Source organism: Fulmarus glacialis, unplaced genomic scaffold, assembly GCF_000690835.1.
Source record: "Fulmarus glacialis isolate BGI_N327 unplaced genomic scaffold, ASM69083v1 scaffold21211, whole genome shotgun sequence".
Taxonomy (NCBI): domain Eukaryota; kingdom Metazoa; phylum Chordata; class Aves; order Procellariiformes; family Procellariidae; genus Fulmarus; species Fulmarus glacialis.
This window is the reverse complement of record NW_009192389.1, coordinates 10106-28060: the sequence shown is the minus strand read 5'-3', so window position 1 is coordinate 28060 and position 17955 is coordinate 10106. Positions and strand designations below refer to the sequence as shown.

Below are 17955 nucleotides of genomic sequence, written 5' to 3'. Positions count from 1 at the left end.
TTAGGTATACTCTGAGCAGAAACATGGTTAAACTGGCTTAAGATATAACACTAAAAAAATGTAATAATAGAAAATGACAAGCCAGAAGAAATACTACCAAACAGAAAAGGCAATGGTCTAATTTAGCTGAAATATTTTGGATTTCATAGTATTTCATGTCAGAAGATTCCTGCAAAGAACAAACAACAAACATATAAGAAGAACCCCCAACAACAACAACAAAAACCCCAGCTCTGGCCAACCTTCCATGTATTAATAGTCCATAGAATAGTCCTACTGATGCTTTTGTAAAAGATTTTTTTTTTTAATAACTAGAATTACAGTATAATTTTCCCAGTAGCTAATCTTTTACTTAACCTTTCAAAATACACAATTTTCACTGAATAGCTATAAATCTGTCAGCTAAAGTAAGCATCACTCCTGTTGGTAATTTTCCTCTTGCGTTTCCTCCATTTCAAGTCTATGTGAAGTTTTGTTCACATAGGTTTTTTTTTTTTTCCCCCCATTCAATCAATTGAAAATTATTTTTATTTCATACAAGTTTATAGTGTCATTTTTTTTGGTTATTGAAATATTTTGGAAGTTTCCAATCCAAAACAATTGTAGTATTTGGTGTTGTGATGTATTAATGGAATAAAGTAATTTAAGAATGATGTAATAACTGGGCTGTCTCATGCAAAGAGTAATCTTAAGAACAATCTATCTTCTGGTTGTACCCTTTGTTAATCTAACACATCTTAACTAATGCAAGCAAATCTAAAATGTTTTTATCGTGATAGCTAATAACAGAGATAAAACAGGAGATCAGAAAGAAAGAAATTGTGCTGAAAGAGAAGACTTCCTTTTTGGTAAATGAAACTCTTAATAATATGGAATATGAAAAGAAAATTTCTTCGGCTGAACGGGAAGCTACCAGCCTCCGAAACGAATACCAAACTCAGGATACTTACAGAGTTCAGCTGCAGGATGAGGTAAGGATGACCAAGCAGTTCAGAAAAACAGACTGAAACTATAACTTTTAACTCTAACTTTTGACTAGATGGAGGAAATACAGGAATAGCATTTGCTTTTCTTTGTTTTTATACTAGACTCCTAATAAATTCAACAAAATGTCTGCTCTTCTCAGTCTACTCATGATTATTGGGATCTGAACCGTCAACTTAATCCTTTCATCGACAGTGGTGAAGAGATTAGCTTGTATTCTCTGTGTTGGTATAAAATGGATTAATTTTCTCTTAAATGGTTTAACACTATTAGATGCTTCAGAAGGAGGCGTATCTTGCCTTTAGCGCACGTAGACTGCAGTATTGTATAAAGATGAGAGAAAACTCTTCCGGACTCCAAACAATCCCTATCCTGTGCTCTCAGAAGTGAGCGTTGATGGCCCTTGTAGTCAGGTTAAAATTCTTGGGGAAAAAAAACCCCAAACTCACTCACATAGCTTTCTAATCAAGAGGCAGTAGGATAGGGCTGCTTGATGCTGTTGATACTTACTATTACTTATATTTAATCTTCACTTAAAGGTAGGAATGAGCTGCACATTTAATTACTTAAATGTCTGTAGAAGTATTTCTAAGAGGTAATTCAAGTCTCTCTGTTGAGAAAGGATATGCTTGTATTACCTGAGTAAGTTTTCTCTTAACAAGAATATGGTAACACTGCGCAACTCAGCAAGCTTGGTGATTTTAAAAAAACCCTTTATCTGCTGTTGCCCTAAATTTGGATAGCTTTTCTGTAGCAGGTGGTTCATAAACTGGTATCCTAATTAAACTGTAGGTAGCTCAAACAAGGTGTAGGCTATTAGATTATCCTGTAATTCATGTAAACTTGAGGGTTCACAGAATTGGTAGGTTTTCATCTCTAAGCTGAGAAATTCTTGCTTCACATTTTTCACAATTAATACTACACAATGTGATAATGAGAACAGTCTCCTGTTATCAGGTGTTAGAACATCTGTGGCATACAAGTGAGAAACAAGGAAAGAAACAGACTTAAGTTCAACTGACAACTTGTGACTTCCCAGTTTCTCATTCTGGGACAGAGAGAGACCTGCTATATATACCCTCGATCAGGTTTCTTCATCTGTGAAGGTGAAGACAATTACACTTACACTGTTAAGTGATACTGTGAAGGCTAATGAGCTACTGATTGTAAAGTATTTCTAGCCTGTTTAATGAGTGTATGCTGTCATGTATTTTTTACGAAATTAAATGTCTGTGTATTTTTGTCACAGTGTTCCCTTATCTTAATCAAAATAATTTTATGTACCCAACAAAGTTTGAATTAGAAATATTTAGTAGATACATAAGCGTATCCATGTTCACAAAGAACCTCATCAAAGTCAGTTGTGCTCTATAAAACCATGGTTCCCCTTACATAGATGCTGTTGGACAAGAATTGCAGCCCACAGCACCTTCATAATTCATTCTGTATTTTTAATTATGAAGTATTTTGTCCCAGTATTCAGATGATGCAAATTAGTCTATGGAGTTTACTAGCTGTGCAGATTTACAGTACCTCAGAATTTGCAGCACTTCTCATTTGGAAAACACTGTTAAAAAGAAACGGACTGCATTCCAATAAATAGGTCCTTTACAATTTTAAATATCCTACCATGTACCAAAGTAAATAAGAACTCGATTCCTCCATTTTGTCATCTATTAGCTGGATGCTTTGAAATCGACTGTAGACAGAACTGCTTCTGATCTAGAGTCTTTGAGAACACAAGTAACCAATCTGAAGAAAGAAATTCAGAAAAAACAAGCCAGGTAAGAAACAGACCTTTAAAAATACTATTTGTAAGGATTAGTAATATAATCAAATCCCTGAGCTAGCAAAGAACCTTAAATAGTATTGATGATTAAAGTCTCCAACTTTCTGGTTACTTCATGTCCTGCATAGTTTCTGGCACTGGGCAATTTAGGAAATACTCCTGGTAATCCTTGTTCTTAAAGGGTGTGAAAAAATCAGTTAGGGCCTTGGTTATCCTAGGTTAAAGTTTAGCCTGCTTTATTAGGCAACTACTCAGTAAGGTATGCTGTTTGGTTTTGGCAGTGTTGTATATGCAACATATATTTAACTTGTTAAATCATGTAATTTTGTTTAGATTAAGCTTTCTTAAAGAAAAAAATGCAAGTCTTTCCAATAAGCTGAAGCTTGTGACTCAGGAGACACTCAGTTCAGAAGACAAGGCTTTGAGGATGGAAGAAATACTAAAGGAAGAAGAAAAAATCGTCAAGGTAAAAAGTTTTTCATGGTTTCTGCAAATGAGGATTCATTTGAATTTGCAAGCTCTATCTAGAACAAACATTTATGGATTAAAATGGAATGTAAGTATTAGTATGACATGTAGCTAGTTTCATGAAACAATGAAGTAACGTGCATGTAGATACATCAGTATCTGTGTTGGGAAAACTTGGACGAAAATAAGTGGTCCTAGTAATTCAGAAGACGGTGTCCCCATATATTAACACAGGATACTGGAACTGTCATCGTATAGATCAGATATAAAACCAGTATTCTGACTGCATCAGTATACTGAACAGGGCATTTACTTCTGACATCAGCTAAAAGCTACGTACAACTTCTTGGCTAGATTGAAATAGAAGTTATTTACTGGAACATGGCAAATATTGTTATATAGTAATGTTTTGCTTCTGCTTTGTAACAATACTGAAAAATTTCAAAATCGTGTATTTTTCTTAGCTCTTTTGGGAGTTTATCTCTAAACATTCTGTTTTATGGGCTGTTGAGGAGCAAGGGTCCTTGAACTTCTATCAGTTTCCCATCAATAAGGTTGTTAAAGTGTGACAATCTTGTCAGGATGACTTTTCAGTAACGTTACCATTGAAAACTTCTTGGCTTTAGCAAACCACCACCAAAACTTACAAATCTGTAAAGAGCTATGATTTTGGCAAACTGGGATTAAAAAAGATTTTGAAATCTTTTAATCAGATTTGGCTGGCCTAGTCTCTTGTTCATTATTTTAATTCTACTACATGATACTCTGATACATCTAACATGTTGTGGACTACTAATTAATTACTGGCTCACTTTAGATTTCATTTTCATGATGAATAAAGATTTTGAAATTCAAGTCTGCATGTACAAGCTGTAATGTACAAGCTGTAATATGGTGACTATTTTTTTAACATGTCTAATAATACTTTTTTTAAAATTCAAAACCCACTTCTTATGTTGCAAATTAAGTATAGGAATAAAAATATCCTAAATCATTATCATCTGATGAACTGCAAACGGCTTTTGAATAAATGCAATGTTGTAATGCAATCACCTGAACTTCCCCACATTTCAGAAAATGTTTCTACTGTTTTGTCATTTTGCTACTAATTCGCTTAAAGTATTTTACTACTTAGCTTCTGACTGAACTTGATATGAATATTTTTTTTACATTTTGCTGGACAATTGAGTATTGGATATGCTGAAGCTTTCTTTACTGTAAAATGATCAGGTTAAATTAATGTGACAGCAGGTGTTCCCACACACGTGATAACACTGTATTTGTGCGTACCACTGTATACTCTTTTTTTTTCCCTATTTTGTGTTTCCTGTAGCATGTATGTGAAAATAATCCCTTGCAGTAGATTATTTTTCAAACTTTTTAACTCCACAGGCATTAACTGCACATTTTAAATATACAGAAACTAGAGGGGGGATGTCTTTCCTTTACAAAGAGTTTCTTAAATTACAGGCCTTGCTTACTGTTTTGGTTTTTCAGATAATTTGAAAACAAGTTGTAATGATATAACATTTCATTAAAATGAAAACCTTACTTGCTTCCCTTTAAGACTTTACCAGGGTGGCTAAACCATTAGCAGGGTTTCTTTCCTTGTGTCTGTGGCGGATAACCTAAGATGACACCGAGCTTGGCAGCTCCACAGCTTCAGGGTAGTATTTTAACTAGGATGAACTGTTCTTGAACAATGTCTGTAATGTATTAGTCAGAAGCGTGCTTTCCATCACCATTAGACACACATGGCTATTTGCTGCATCTATTAATTTACTGTGAAGAGACATTTACAGGAACAATGTGGATGAAATGTCACCATTTTGCGTTTCAGTTCTGTGATACTTCTCCCTCTTCAATCTGTGGCAAAACACTGTTGCACAGTGAAGCTTATTGAATCTCTCTATTAACAACCTCACTTAAAGGGAGAGAAACAATTTCTATTAAATAAATGAATTTAGATATGCAAGAGAGACTACGAAATGAAGGTCAAATCGTGATCCAGTTTTAGTAGACGAATTCATCATTGTCATTAGCTTCAGAAATACAGCTCAGAATTGGGCACATGCATAAAAACAGTTTACTTCTGAAATTAAATTCCTTTGTTCAGGCATGATCCAAAGCCCATTGACATCAGTGTAAAATGCTGCAAGCTGTAACGATTTCATATTAAACTTACATCTGCGTCTTACTTCCTGAGTTTTGGATTTGGAATTGCACTTATAGCAAGTTCAACTACAAAACAATTCTGTTTGGTAGAATGAAATTATGAACTCTTAGAGAAGGAGTTAAGTTATCTTTTGCTGTTATTAAAGCCAGCAAGATGGTTCACAATGTATACATATAAAATGAAGAAAAGGCACATTTTTAATCAATGTAGAAGAGTGAATTCTAAGGTGTTTTGCTATATTAATTTAAATGTGCATCTTCAAACTCCATACCAGACTTCAGCTAAATGTAAATGAGTCTTTCGGAACAGTGTGTGATGCCACATCACTCATTTTAAGAGATGTACCTTACAGGAAACTAGCATGCTGAATGGCCTGAGCTTTGGAAGGTCTTTGGTTATTTGGGTTGGGTGGTAGAAGGAGGGAGGGAAAGAAGAAAGTTGCCTTCCTTGTTAGGGTTGTAAAAAAAAAATCTGAATTTTGTTTGTTTTCAGTACATTTCAGGTTACCCGAAATGTTCGGCATTGTCTTACTATAACAGACCGTACTAAAAGCTCATTTCCTGCACTGATTTAGGTGTTAATGGCAACTTACCTCTGAGAATAAGGAAGTGATTTTAAAATGTGTAATTAATTTTTCAAACAAAATTATTCCAACTTATATAAACACACATATGTATACACACAGAGTTACAAGTTTTAATAACCATTGAAAAACTTTGTATTATATTTCTCCAAATATTCACATATACTGGAAGCAATAAGGAGCGTTTTTTTGTTTGTTTTTGTTTTTTTTTTTTTTTAAAGGATGACAGGAATTTAGTTTTCTGAAAGGCTGAAAAGAGTAGCATTCCCATAATGGAAAAAAAAGGTCATGTAATAATAGGGTAGGATCCAAGTTAAAAACAAACAAAAAAAAAAATTAAAAATTACTTTCTCTTTAAGTCAAAGAATTTTCTTGCCAACTGTTTTGAAGACCTATGAAATTCTGTGTTCATATTAGTGGATATAGTATTGAAATTTTTTCATCTTCCTATATATGATTAATAAAGGCAAATAATTCCTCAGAAATTACTTATGTGATTAATTATTTCTTATTACTTAATGATTAATTTGTTACCAGGAAAAAGAAACAGAAATGAACCAGTTAAAAGAACTACTTTTCAAGAAGACTCAAGAGTTAAAAGTGCAGAAAGATAAGGAGAAGTGTGTTCTAGTGGAAATTGAGGGAAGTCGAACATCAATTAAAAATCTTAAGAATCGACTGCACAGACTTGATACAGATGCATTAAAACAACAAGAATTAATATATAACCAGGTAAAATATTAATGTACTTTCATAGTATAATTGTTTCTTCTGTCTAATGAGAGTAAATTGCTTGAGTTCTGTAATCTTTGTCAACATCTTACCATTCTGGAAATGCCATGCAGTATAATTTGAAGTCTGCATTTATTTCTGTCTCTAGATGTATGGATAAAATTGAAATAACTGAAACTTGCTATAGTATCACCTACATTATGCACTTGTGTATTTCATTATTTTTTTTGGGTCTGCTGCCTTTCCCACTCAAATCAGTTCTTTACTTTGATCCCTCTGAAACACAGACACCTCAGGGTAAATTTTTAAAGCAGTACAAGAGGTACATGCCAAAATCCTGTTGTTTACTAATTGGATTTTGTGCATATTTCCTATGCACCACTTTGAAAATTTGCTCTTTTATATCAGCATCCACTGGTAACAGCAAGATGGCAACTCCGCTGTAAGCCTCCCTACAGCAGACTATGCTGAGTATGCTTTGTTACTCTTCTAGAAAATTACTCCTGAACCATCACTGCACATCAGTCATCTAAGAATACTTTGCTAATGAGGTCTATAAGCCATAAATTATTAAAAAACAATAGGTTAATTAGGTGACTGTCTTAAAGCCAACATTTAGATCCAAGTTTATATCCAGTGTTTTAGCTTTATAGGAAGGCTATAATTGCTTATCTCAAACTATTAAATCTCTTAAAAATTATTTTAACAGGATTTTTATATTCAGCAAGTACAGAGACGGCTGTCACGGTTAGAAGGAGAGGTTAATGCAGATGAAAAACAAGTTTTGGAAGCAAAAGTTGCTGAACTTAAGAAAACCTTAGAAGAAAAGAAAAATGCGTATGATGTTTTACATGCGCAGCACAAGAAGCTTCAGGTAACTTCCTTAGAACATCAGGTTGACTGTGTAACATCTAGAAACCTCAGTGAATTAAGCAGATTCGGTCTTATTAATTAATAACTTGGTATTAGATTAAAAGATATCTGAACTTTGTGTAACCTGTGTGGAAAACTTCATACATTCCCTATAGGTCATTACTGCACAACTGAGGCAGCTTAGCAGGAAGACAAGCATTGAAACATTGGAAAAGCAAGCTTAGCTTTTACTTCAAGATGTGACTGACTGCTTGCAAGTCTCTGAATTTATCGTTAGGACCGTGTAGAAGTAGGAGAATGTTATTCTGTGATGCTACTACTTGCTTTTATATTTTTTCATAAAATTACAAGTATAGTTGCACTTAAAATTGTACAAAGTAACGTTACTGAATTGAAGGTACGGTATTTGAGTTAGTTGACCTCATCCTGATATGTAATTCAGAAATACTATTTTTCTGTTTTTATTCCCATGTGAGAATTTTGCATATACGTGCTTGTTCTCTGGTTTTCCACTATCCAGTGACCACCACTCATTTCTCTAAAAAATGCGCTTACCTTTCTTGTAGATATGAACCAGTCAGTTATTTGTAGCCAATTTATAATTTCTTTTTATAAGAAATGTATTTGTTTATTAATCAGCTACATTTTAGCACATTTTGAAATCCCTTTTCAAAGAGAAACTATACAAAGATGAAAATCAGGTTTTTAATAAAACATCACAACTGGTTTCTCAAAGTGATAGTTAAGAAAACATTTCATCAATTTAGTGAGGAGAAGAAACTGCTTGTAGGAGAGCCCTTTAACTGGAGATCCATGCAATAACAAGGTTTAATGTTGGGCAACTGGTGCCCACATTTCAGTTTTGAGGAGATGCAAAATTTGAGCAGTGAGTGTAACCAAACATTGAAACACACCTCCAGGAATTTAATCAAAGTCGTGGTCAGACACACCAGGAGTTTTTTTTTTTTTATCTAGACCAAAATGCATGATTCTATTAGAATTGCCTTATTGACTGAAAGATTTATATTATATAAATAACAATTACTACACTCCAAATAAAACAAGCAATGACATTTAATATTGCAGCAGCACTCCGCACGAGGACTACAATGGTCTAGGCACTGTTTGCAGAGCAGCAGATAGACACATGAAGATGATGGTTCCTGGTTGCAGGACTTAAAAGTATCTCATTTAAAATTAACTGTTAGCTTTTGGTGCAAACTACATTCACTGAAATAAATTAAACATAACTTATTTGGAAACAGAGTGATGTCCATTTCATCAAGAGAGCAATGGATAAGACGGGAGAAGAAACAAGTGGTATGATGATCAAGATAAATGAACTAAATCTTTTCAATGAGAGATCAGATCAGGAGTTAAAAAAAGCTAAAGCCATTAAGCAGGTACAGTATTATTTTGCAACTTTACTAATACAGGATACGTTTGTTTTTTAAAACACATAAACTCATGACTTGATCCGAAGGCTGTTGTCTACCTCCCACAGTGCTACATCATTGTAGCATCATATAGAAGAACCCCCTTTGTAGTTTCTTGACTTACACCTTCCTTCCCAAACTCTGAAGTCACTTTCATCACTATTATCTTACTAGGCAAAGTATTGTTTTTCCAGTGTACGCAGCATAAAGTTTCTTTGGGTTATCAATTTAATCACACATTACTTATAAAAGCCACAATAACCATCTGGTCAGTGTTTTTTTTTTCTGAGAAACGATTGCCCTTAAAATAGAAAATGTATTTACTGTTCAAGGATATCTTTACCTAGCACTGAATTTTTATTCTCAATCTGTGATGCCGACTAATAAGTTTGGCTCAGTTTTGTTATTAAATTGCGGGACTTTTTCCAGCAGATGGTTTGTATCTATCTACATTCCAATTTAAGGTATTAGAAATAAAATGGAAGTCTTTCTCCCCATGTTTTGATAAACAGAAGAAAACAGTTCCCAGTCCTCTAATTACCGCACATTTTTTCCTGCAATAAGCTCTAGCCTTCCTAAAAGAAAGCACTAAGGTAGTAGAACAATACAGGGTCTAAGTAGCGGGGCAGTTTTGCTATCGACTTAATTGGTGCACTTGCTCCTCAATGAAAACTCTCCCTAACCTGGATCTTTTCTTTGGGGATGAAATTCAGGGGAACAAAAGAAAGAAGCTGATGGCATAAAAAAACTCAGAGAAGAAATGGTACAGAGTTTGGGATCCATAAGAGATTTTTTTTTTTTTTTTAAATGATTCAAAGTGTTTGCATGCTAATGAAGTTCACCACTTGCTGCTTTTCTGAGTTTTGACATATATAAATTCGCTCATGTAACAACATGACTTGTAGACCTGCAGAATCTAGAACATATTCCAAGACAGTTACAAGGGCTCAAGTGAGCCTGCTTCAGAAAGTTTCTTGTAAGGCCTGCTTAATTTCTTTGAAACCACCTTTATAGTCTTACCAGTCGTAATGCTAACTGAAAGTAATTTGTAGATGGAAAAATCTAACAACCCGTAAACTCAGTCTGAATTAGAAAGTCTGATGAATTTGTATAAAACCATTCAGGAAACAATCTACCCCTATCGCACTCACCATGTGAACTGTTAGCAAATGAGAAATTGAGAACATTTTTAAATGCAGAGCAAAATGAGTCTTACCATTGTGTATATATAAAAGATAAAATAATAGATGTTTTATAAAAAAAAATTAACTTATTAACTGTTATAAGTATCTTAATTAAAAACGATGCTTTCTTATTTTGAGACCTTTTTGGCATTTATTAGGAGATGATGGTCGAAGATAATCTCTTAAAACTCGAATTGAACCGTCTTCGAGATACTCTGTGTAATAAGACCGAGAAAGTTCTAACACTGGAAAAACAAAAATTGGAGTTAAAGAAAGCCATAGCAGAAAGAACCGAGGAAATTAAGATTCATAAGGCAATGCTGGATTCCCAGATAAGACTTGTGGATCAGGAACGGCAACGCGTAAGGTAACTATTCTTACATAAATAAAACTCGTATCTTTTATTGAGTATATTTTACATGGGGACTTACTGAAAAAGAGAAGCATTTTACGCAATTTCACTGATTAGAGAAATGGAGAATGAAATAAATCTTGCTCAAAGTTATATACTGAGACAGTTGAGGATAGCAAGAGATCCCTTCTCTGAAATCCAGCCTACAGCTTTAACAACTTGGTGAACAAGAGATTACTGTTTATTCTGTTAGTGACAATCCTCTACAGTACTGAGAAGAAACTGCAGTTACATTTTTTAAAGTAAATGTCATGTGCATTTTTCAAACTAATCAGAAATGTGAAATCAGTGTGTCTGGAGGTATGACAAAATATTTAAAACACAAAAGTTGCTTTTAAAGAGGCTTTACTCCCAACTGCTTGATAAAACTTGATTTCTTTGACTCATACATTAAGTCGATTTGGTTTGGTTTTTTTGCCTTTTTAACAAATGAGCTCTCCATTATGTGTCCTATATAACAAAATTAACTCTTCTGAATTGTGTATGTACCCTCTTATAAAGCAACTGTATATGAAATAACTTTTCCCTTCTGTAATGATCAGTGCAAAGTATCTGGGACAGTTTTAGCTCTGAAATCCCAGTATCTATATCTAGCCAAAAATCAACGCTTCAGCAGCTGAACTGCTGAAATCTGGCAGGCTTTTTAATCACTCCTCTGCTAACCACACCCCGCACAATAGGAAATTAGAGTGATTTAGTGTGACTAAAGCTTAACTGCTCACCGAGAGTGCAGACTGTGTGGCTTTTTTGCTTTGATAATTACACAGCTAATTGATACTTCCATGTAATTTGATTTGGGGTTGTTGCCTACTGTTACTTACTCTCATCTGCTAGTGGCAATATTAAGATAATATCAGCAGGGGGCAGCTTGTGCAGCTGTAGGATTTAAATGCCAAACCTTTAAAAATTTTTGGGAAGGACTGTAGCGCAGCCTCCCAAGATGCAATGATCTGGAATATGAAAATAAATTTGCCTCAGTTTAGAACTGCAAGAGAAATGTAGGTAACCAGAAGAATGGATGACCGTGGCTGGGAGAACACAGAAAGCAACAAAAAACAGTAGCAGCACAACTGCTGCCCTGCCTGCCTCCTAGTACATGGGCAGACTGCCGGAATAATACCAGTAATTTAAACTGGTATAGCAAGAACTGCCCACAAAACACTACCAGACAAACACTTTCTCAACCCATTTATTTTTTCCCCAAATAAATCAGTGCTGAATTTCAAGATCGCCTAAATAAAATTGATAAACTGAGATGCAGATATGAAATTCTTACTGTTGTCATGATGCCACCCGAAGGAGAAGAGGAAAAAACTCATAGCTACTATGTAATTAAGGTATTTTATTAACATAATTCATTATAATTGAAGTATTTAAGCTATAGATTTCCCTGGGCTCTATTCAAGTAACTAAGACAACCTCCTTGCCTACTGCTTAGTAGCAGTTCTTTTATATGCTATGTTTTGTATGAATGGATGTGATTTTTTAGAAGGCTTTACCTCTCCTTTCAAAAACTGAGTGTGTATTTGAATTTTCTTGAATCACAATGAAACTTCAGGCTTTTTAGTCACATACAGCTAAAAGTTCCCTTAGTAAACAATTAGACTTTCAGTCTAATTGTTTTACATTATCTGACCTGTTGGTTATTTAAATGATACAGCAATTTCACGTGAATCCCTCTCGTCAGTCCTAATGTCAGTGGAGCCTTAACTTTGAGCAGTTTGAAAATTTTCACTTCAGTGCTCGTTAATTTGCAAAGACACAAGAAGTCACGTGGTAATCTGCTATAAACTGAAAACTGTTTATCACAGTCTCACATGGTCTTAAATTTTTCTACCCTTGAGAGTTATTTTTAGGTATTATTTTACCACATGGTGTTTAAACCTTGAAGAATGTCAACTTTCCCCTCTTACTTATCAATCACCTATGCATACTTCAGCTTTTCATTGGTGGGGGGAGGGGGAATCAGTCTTTATCCATAACGCAGTATCCTGATTCTGAAACAAAAATTATTATTTTTGATCTCCACAGTTTCTGATTTCATCTTAAAAGCAAAACGCTTCTAGCTGCGATCTTGGCTCTTAAGTATTAAATTTCTTAATGATGGTATTTCTGCTACTGTGAGATCTAGCATAGCAATAGACCCTCAGTAAAACCCTTGTGGTCACTGTTGGGTGTATACCCTCTACAAATATGGCCATTTTTCACTGTATCAGATTTTCTGAGCGGCTATAGAAAATACTTTCCTTCACCAGCTGGCTGTGTTTCTTAAATCTCACTGATAAGATGAACAAAGACTTTCCAGTGAGTAATTCCCAGACAAACTGGATGACTTTTAACACTCAGTGGTTTTATATAATGTACAATCTTAACCCTTCCTTGATTTTGTGGGTAAAGGAAACAGATGTGAAGCATGTGCTGCAGTTCACAGCAGCAGTGAAACTACTTTGTACACAGTGTGGATACTGCTAATCAGGACTTTGTGAGCTTAGATGGAGAGGCAGATACCTATAATGAAATGCATGTGGATGAAATACCTCAAAGAGCTTCCAATACTGTAAATAACTACTCCTTCCACTTACCTAGTAACTCAAAAGTCAGTTCAAGCCTGACAACACAGATAAGCCCCATATCTACCTAGGATTTTAACCCCTAAACATTGCAGGTATTTTTTTCTGTATAATTGTCCTAATATTTTCAGTATGCATGCAGTCACCTAAAATACCAGTTTTATTTTCAGGCTGCACAGGAAAAGGAAGCACTTCAACGTGAAGGTGATGATTTAGATGCAAAGATCTGCAAAGCTGAAAAAGAAATTGTAGCTCTGGAAAACACTTTGTGTGTACTTAATAACTGCAACAGCAATTACCGAAACTCTTTCAAGGAAGTCACTGAGACAAGTATGTAAAATAGAAATTGCTATTTGCTGTGTGAGTTACGGATGATGGTAAAACTCAGGTATACAGTGGGGAAATTCCATGGCACAAAAGAATGAATCATAGAGACTAAACTGATGGTAGCCAAAGGGAGTGTAATTCACGTGCTACTGTGAAGAGTTCAGCAGAATAAGCAGAGAAGAGAGTGCAGTAAGGCATAATTAACTAATATTTACATTCTTACATCTGATTTATGTGAAAATCTCTAAGCCTATATAAATTTTGTGAATAGTCATAAGTAGGAGCATTCAGAAGAGGCAAAGCATAAAGATGACTGCTGGGGGGAAAAAGTCATTACTGGGAGAAAGGAGTGCCCACTGAAGTACATAGGTCTAGTGGATAAAACTTTACACAGTATGAAAATCACTACATTCTCTGTAGTGCTGCATCACACACAGTTACTAATTCAAATTACAGAAGCAGTACAAGCTGTGCCACTGCTGGCCTTCTCATGGTAGATTGAGCCAGCTTGGGCACTAAACTGTACCCTTAGCTACACCATCATTATCTCCGATTTTCACATGGAAGGGCGGGGAAAAAAGTAGTAACCTGTCATCGGGGAAAATGATGAGGAAGAATAAAACTTCAGCTGCACTGTTTTAGTGTAGCGTCAGCAGATTTTAAAATATGGACTACCTAACTACAAGTTTTTAGATATTGGAAATTTCTCAGAATTCTGGAAAATATCTTCATCTGTTGTTTCTGTTGCCACTTAGACTTCATAAGCTTGCTCTCCTTCAGTGGAACTTTCTTTGTTTAGCCTATAAAAAGCGTCACTATGAGAAATAACATAAACTTAATTCCAGAAAATATTTGATTATTTAACTTTTGTGCCCTCTGCTGGCTCTGGACACATAGCTCTTAATTTTCTCTCATGAAGTCAGTTACTTTTTCACAGTGATTTGGAATTAGTAGCAGAGAATTTAAAAACCCCTTAAATCCTGAGGTCTCTGTAATACTGCCAACACTAATATAGTAATACTCTGTGATGCAGTTACTTTAAAGTGCAACTTATTGTAAAGTGAAAATTGAGTTGTATTAAATACTGCCTCACTGTTTGGGATCACAGGTGAGGAATATGAGGAAAAATTGAAACTAGAGGAGGAGAAAAGAGATGCTGATAAAAAATACAGATATAAACAAAGACAGATCAAGGAACTTCAGGAAAATCTCCAGGTAAAATATCTCCAGGTAAAATACAAGCAAAAGTTCTGGTCAAACAGACAAGGCTGCAGCATGTAGCTAAATCCATGCAAGCCATCCTCTAAAAAGAACAGGAAATTCTGGGGCAAGTTTTTGCCCTTTCTTTTATATCCTATGTTTTGTATGAATGGATGTGATTTTCTAGAAGGCTTTACCTCTCCTTTCAAAAACTGAGTGCGTATTTGAATCTTCTTGAATCACAATGAAACTTCAGGCTTTTTAGTCACATAGAGCTAGAAGTTTCAAAATCTCAGATGCACATTGACAGATGCTCTGTTCTGGCATCCAAGAAAGCTGTTGTTTTTGTGTAGCATACACCACTATATTGTATCATCCTGTCCAGTACTGCAGAGATTAAAATCCACACATCTTGTGTCCTTTGGCATCTAGGTCCCAGGATTTTTCTAGGAGAACATATTCTGTTTTATTAGCATTTAGGGTTCTTCAGTTTAAACAGCATTAATTTCACTCAAGAAAGCTAGCTGACTCTTAACTTAGCAGGCTAAGCACTAAATGCAGGTAAAAGATAGCTTGTGTTCAGGCTCCACATCAAGGACTTACTCTTAGTTCCCCTTGTTATCAAAAAGCCCACTTGGCCCTTAAGAAAGAACAACACTTAACTCTGACGTGTGATATTTGAGTTGAATTTTCTTAGGCAGAAGAAATCAAAGGCACCCTGTTGTATCCCACATGGTTATTCTAAGCCCTGAGTCACTGACTACAGGTCAACAAACATTCCTATTGCTTATTCTACCACCATAGGACATATACCTTACTTAAGAAATAACATCTCTGAAATTAAAGAGGGACATATATCTTCATCAGGGAGTAAGTCTTAGGATATAATGAGGTGTTAAGGAATACCCTTTCCTGCCTTTTTATTTAATTATTTTTTAAAAAACAGAGCCACCCTTACAGTGCTGGTTTTATTCATTCCAGTCAAAGGTATCCATCTCTTCCCACAGGAAACAATGTTATTTTTCTTAGGATAGCTTGCACTGGTAAATTGGTACTGTACCAAGTAAATAATTTGTAGACACTGCTCAGAGGGCACATCTGAAAATACATACTTATACTTCATTAATAGTACCTTTAAAGTAATTTTTTAAAGATATGTAAATTACCTGGTGGTCTCTTTATCCCGGTATTTATCCACTAAACAGTCTGACAGGCAGAAACTTTTGAGTTGTTTTTATCATTAGTACTAATTGCTTGAGCTACATTTAGAAACAAGTAGTAGCAATAAAAGACCCTCCCACAAAGTAATACAAAAAGTGAAAGGATATCAGAACTGTTTTGTAAACTAAAACTACTGTTCAAATGAATTTGCAGAGCATGGAAAAAAATTTTGATACAGTACTGAAGCAGGAGGCCCTCTTCCAAGAGCAAAAGGAGGAAAAACAAGCTCTTATTTTGCAGCTGAACAAAGACATAGAAGAACAGAAGCCAAAACTAGAAAGGGTTATAAAACAGGTCTGTATATTCATTAATGACAACTTCTAACTTTATAGTGATAGACAGTAGTATGGTTAAAACTACAGAATTTAAACTTAGCAGGTTTCTGAAAAAGTGTTGCATTTTCATAATAGCAATGCTTTAAAAATATTTGTGTTAAGTGTTCCAGACTATCCAGAGAAATTCAATCTCTGAAGAAAACTAAAACAGAAACACAGGAAGAAAGAGACATTGATCTTCGTGAATTGAAAAGCTTCAACAGAACCATCGACAAGTTGTTAGCTGATGTTCTAGAAGCCAATCCTGATTTAACTACACCCTTTCAAATGTACTTTCACCAGGTAAGCTTTCCAGTTAACTGCCACCAAAATCTTGACTGATGGCTCTAGTCTACTTACTTATGAGTGACTTTCAAGGGCAACTCCTAAATTCAACAATAAAATCTACTTACGGTAAAACAGGAAAAGGTGTTCATCTGCTTTCAGCATCTCTTCAACTACAAAGGATTATAAACCCTCCTGATATATCCAGTCCTATTATACAACCATTAGGTCAACTTTTTTTTCTTTCTAAATTTTCTAGTCCAGTTTAGAGCTTCCTACAATCGCTTCTGCTGGTGGTAGTCACAGTTCTCGATCACCATCCACACAAAGCTCACTAGCTTCTACCAGGTAAGTGCTAGCAATGTTTTTCTGGCTTTGGGTTTTTTGGTGTTTGTTGTTTTTTTGTTTGTGTTTTTTGGGTATTGTTTGGGGGGTTTTTTTTGTTTGTTTTTCTTAACGTTAAAGCTTAAACCAGCAAAATTACTCCCTAAATGACAGAATTCCTCACTCCTGAAGGTCTTCTCCATCTTGTCTCTACTTTGTGAACACTCTTCAAAAACTTCCTCCTTATACTCTCCCACCTTTAAGATTACTAGATTTTTCGAGCACACAATTAAGTTTACTTCCGCATCCATCACAGTTTAAAACTGTAATTACAGAACAATTACACTTACTTTTATTAACTCTGCTCTAATTAAAAAGTGGTTTCACACTATAAAAGCGCAAGTTTGAGCTCCAGCCACATTTTGCACTTGGTAGTGTGAGCTCCCTTTCCTAATGAAAAAGGGAAGACAGACACATACGCTTTTACTGATACCTTTTTCCCCTGTTCAAAATATATTCAACTAATAGCACACGTAACATGTTGAATCAGTTACAATCTGACAACATTCCCACAGGTTACTTAAGCTATTAGTGGTAATGTCTATGAAGATCTTTGTAGGGGATCTCAACCTAGAATAAACCCTGCTGCTGGGTGGATTTATTGTAAGCCACCATTAGAAGCTCCATTTTACATACAGGCACTTCTGTATACTGATGAGTAAACTTTTGTCTTTCAGATCCTCCAGAAGCACAAGTTCAGGCTCTAGTCAGACTTCATCAGTCAAAGTCATAGATCTGAGCTTGCCTATCAACACTCCTGCAGAAGCAGCTGCTGTTGGTTCACAGCCATCCAACAGAGCTAGCACCTCTGATACTTGTAAACTCAAAAAAAGTCTTAAGTAATCTTTTGAAGTCCATAGTAAAGGCTTCACACTAGTTAAGGCTTAATTCATTAATCTGCAGCTTCACTTATTTATCAAGGCCTATTGGCAATAGTATTAATTTCTATCAGAACTGTATATTTCAACTTTCTTCTACAGTATGCAATAAGTTATCTAGGAGAAACGTTAAGCATTG

At 35.1% G+C, this 17955-nt stretch overlaps 1 protein-coding gene across 1 annotated transcript in view; it reads left to right on the top strand.

Annotated features, from left to right (window-relative positions):
* The window catches only part of CCDC39 (coiled-coil domain containing 39), a gene marked incomplete at its 5' end in the record, with an annotated part of 22679 nt that extends 4898 nt beyond the window's left edge, over window positions 1–17781 (top strand). The window contains 14 exon segments of the mRNA XM_009587056.1: window positions 780–971; window positions 2665–2768; window positions 3107–3239; window positions 6538–6732; window positions 7442–7606; window positions 8871–9008; window positions 10384–10592; window positions 11851–11974; window positions 13378–13537; window positions 14643–14749; window positions 16109–16249; window positions 16393–16572; window positions 16814–16902; window positions 17616–17781. Of these exon segments, the coding sequence (XP_009585351.1) occupies window positions 780–971; window positions 2665–2768; window positions 3107–3239; window positions 6538–6732; window positions 7442–7606; window positions 8871–9008; window positions 10384–10592; window positions 11851–11974; window positions 13378–13537; window positions 14643–14749; window positions 16109–16249; window positions 16393–16572; window positions 16814–16902; window positions 17616–17781 (2103 nt within the window).
* Between the last annotated feature and the right edge of the window lie 174 nt (window positions 17782–17955).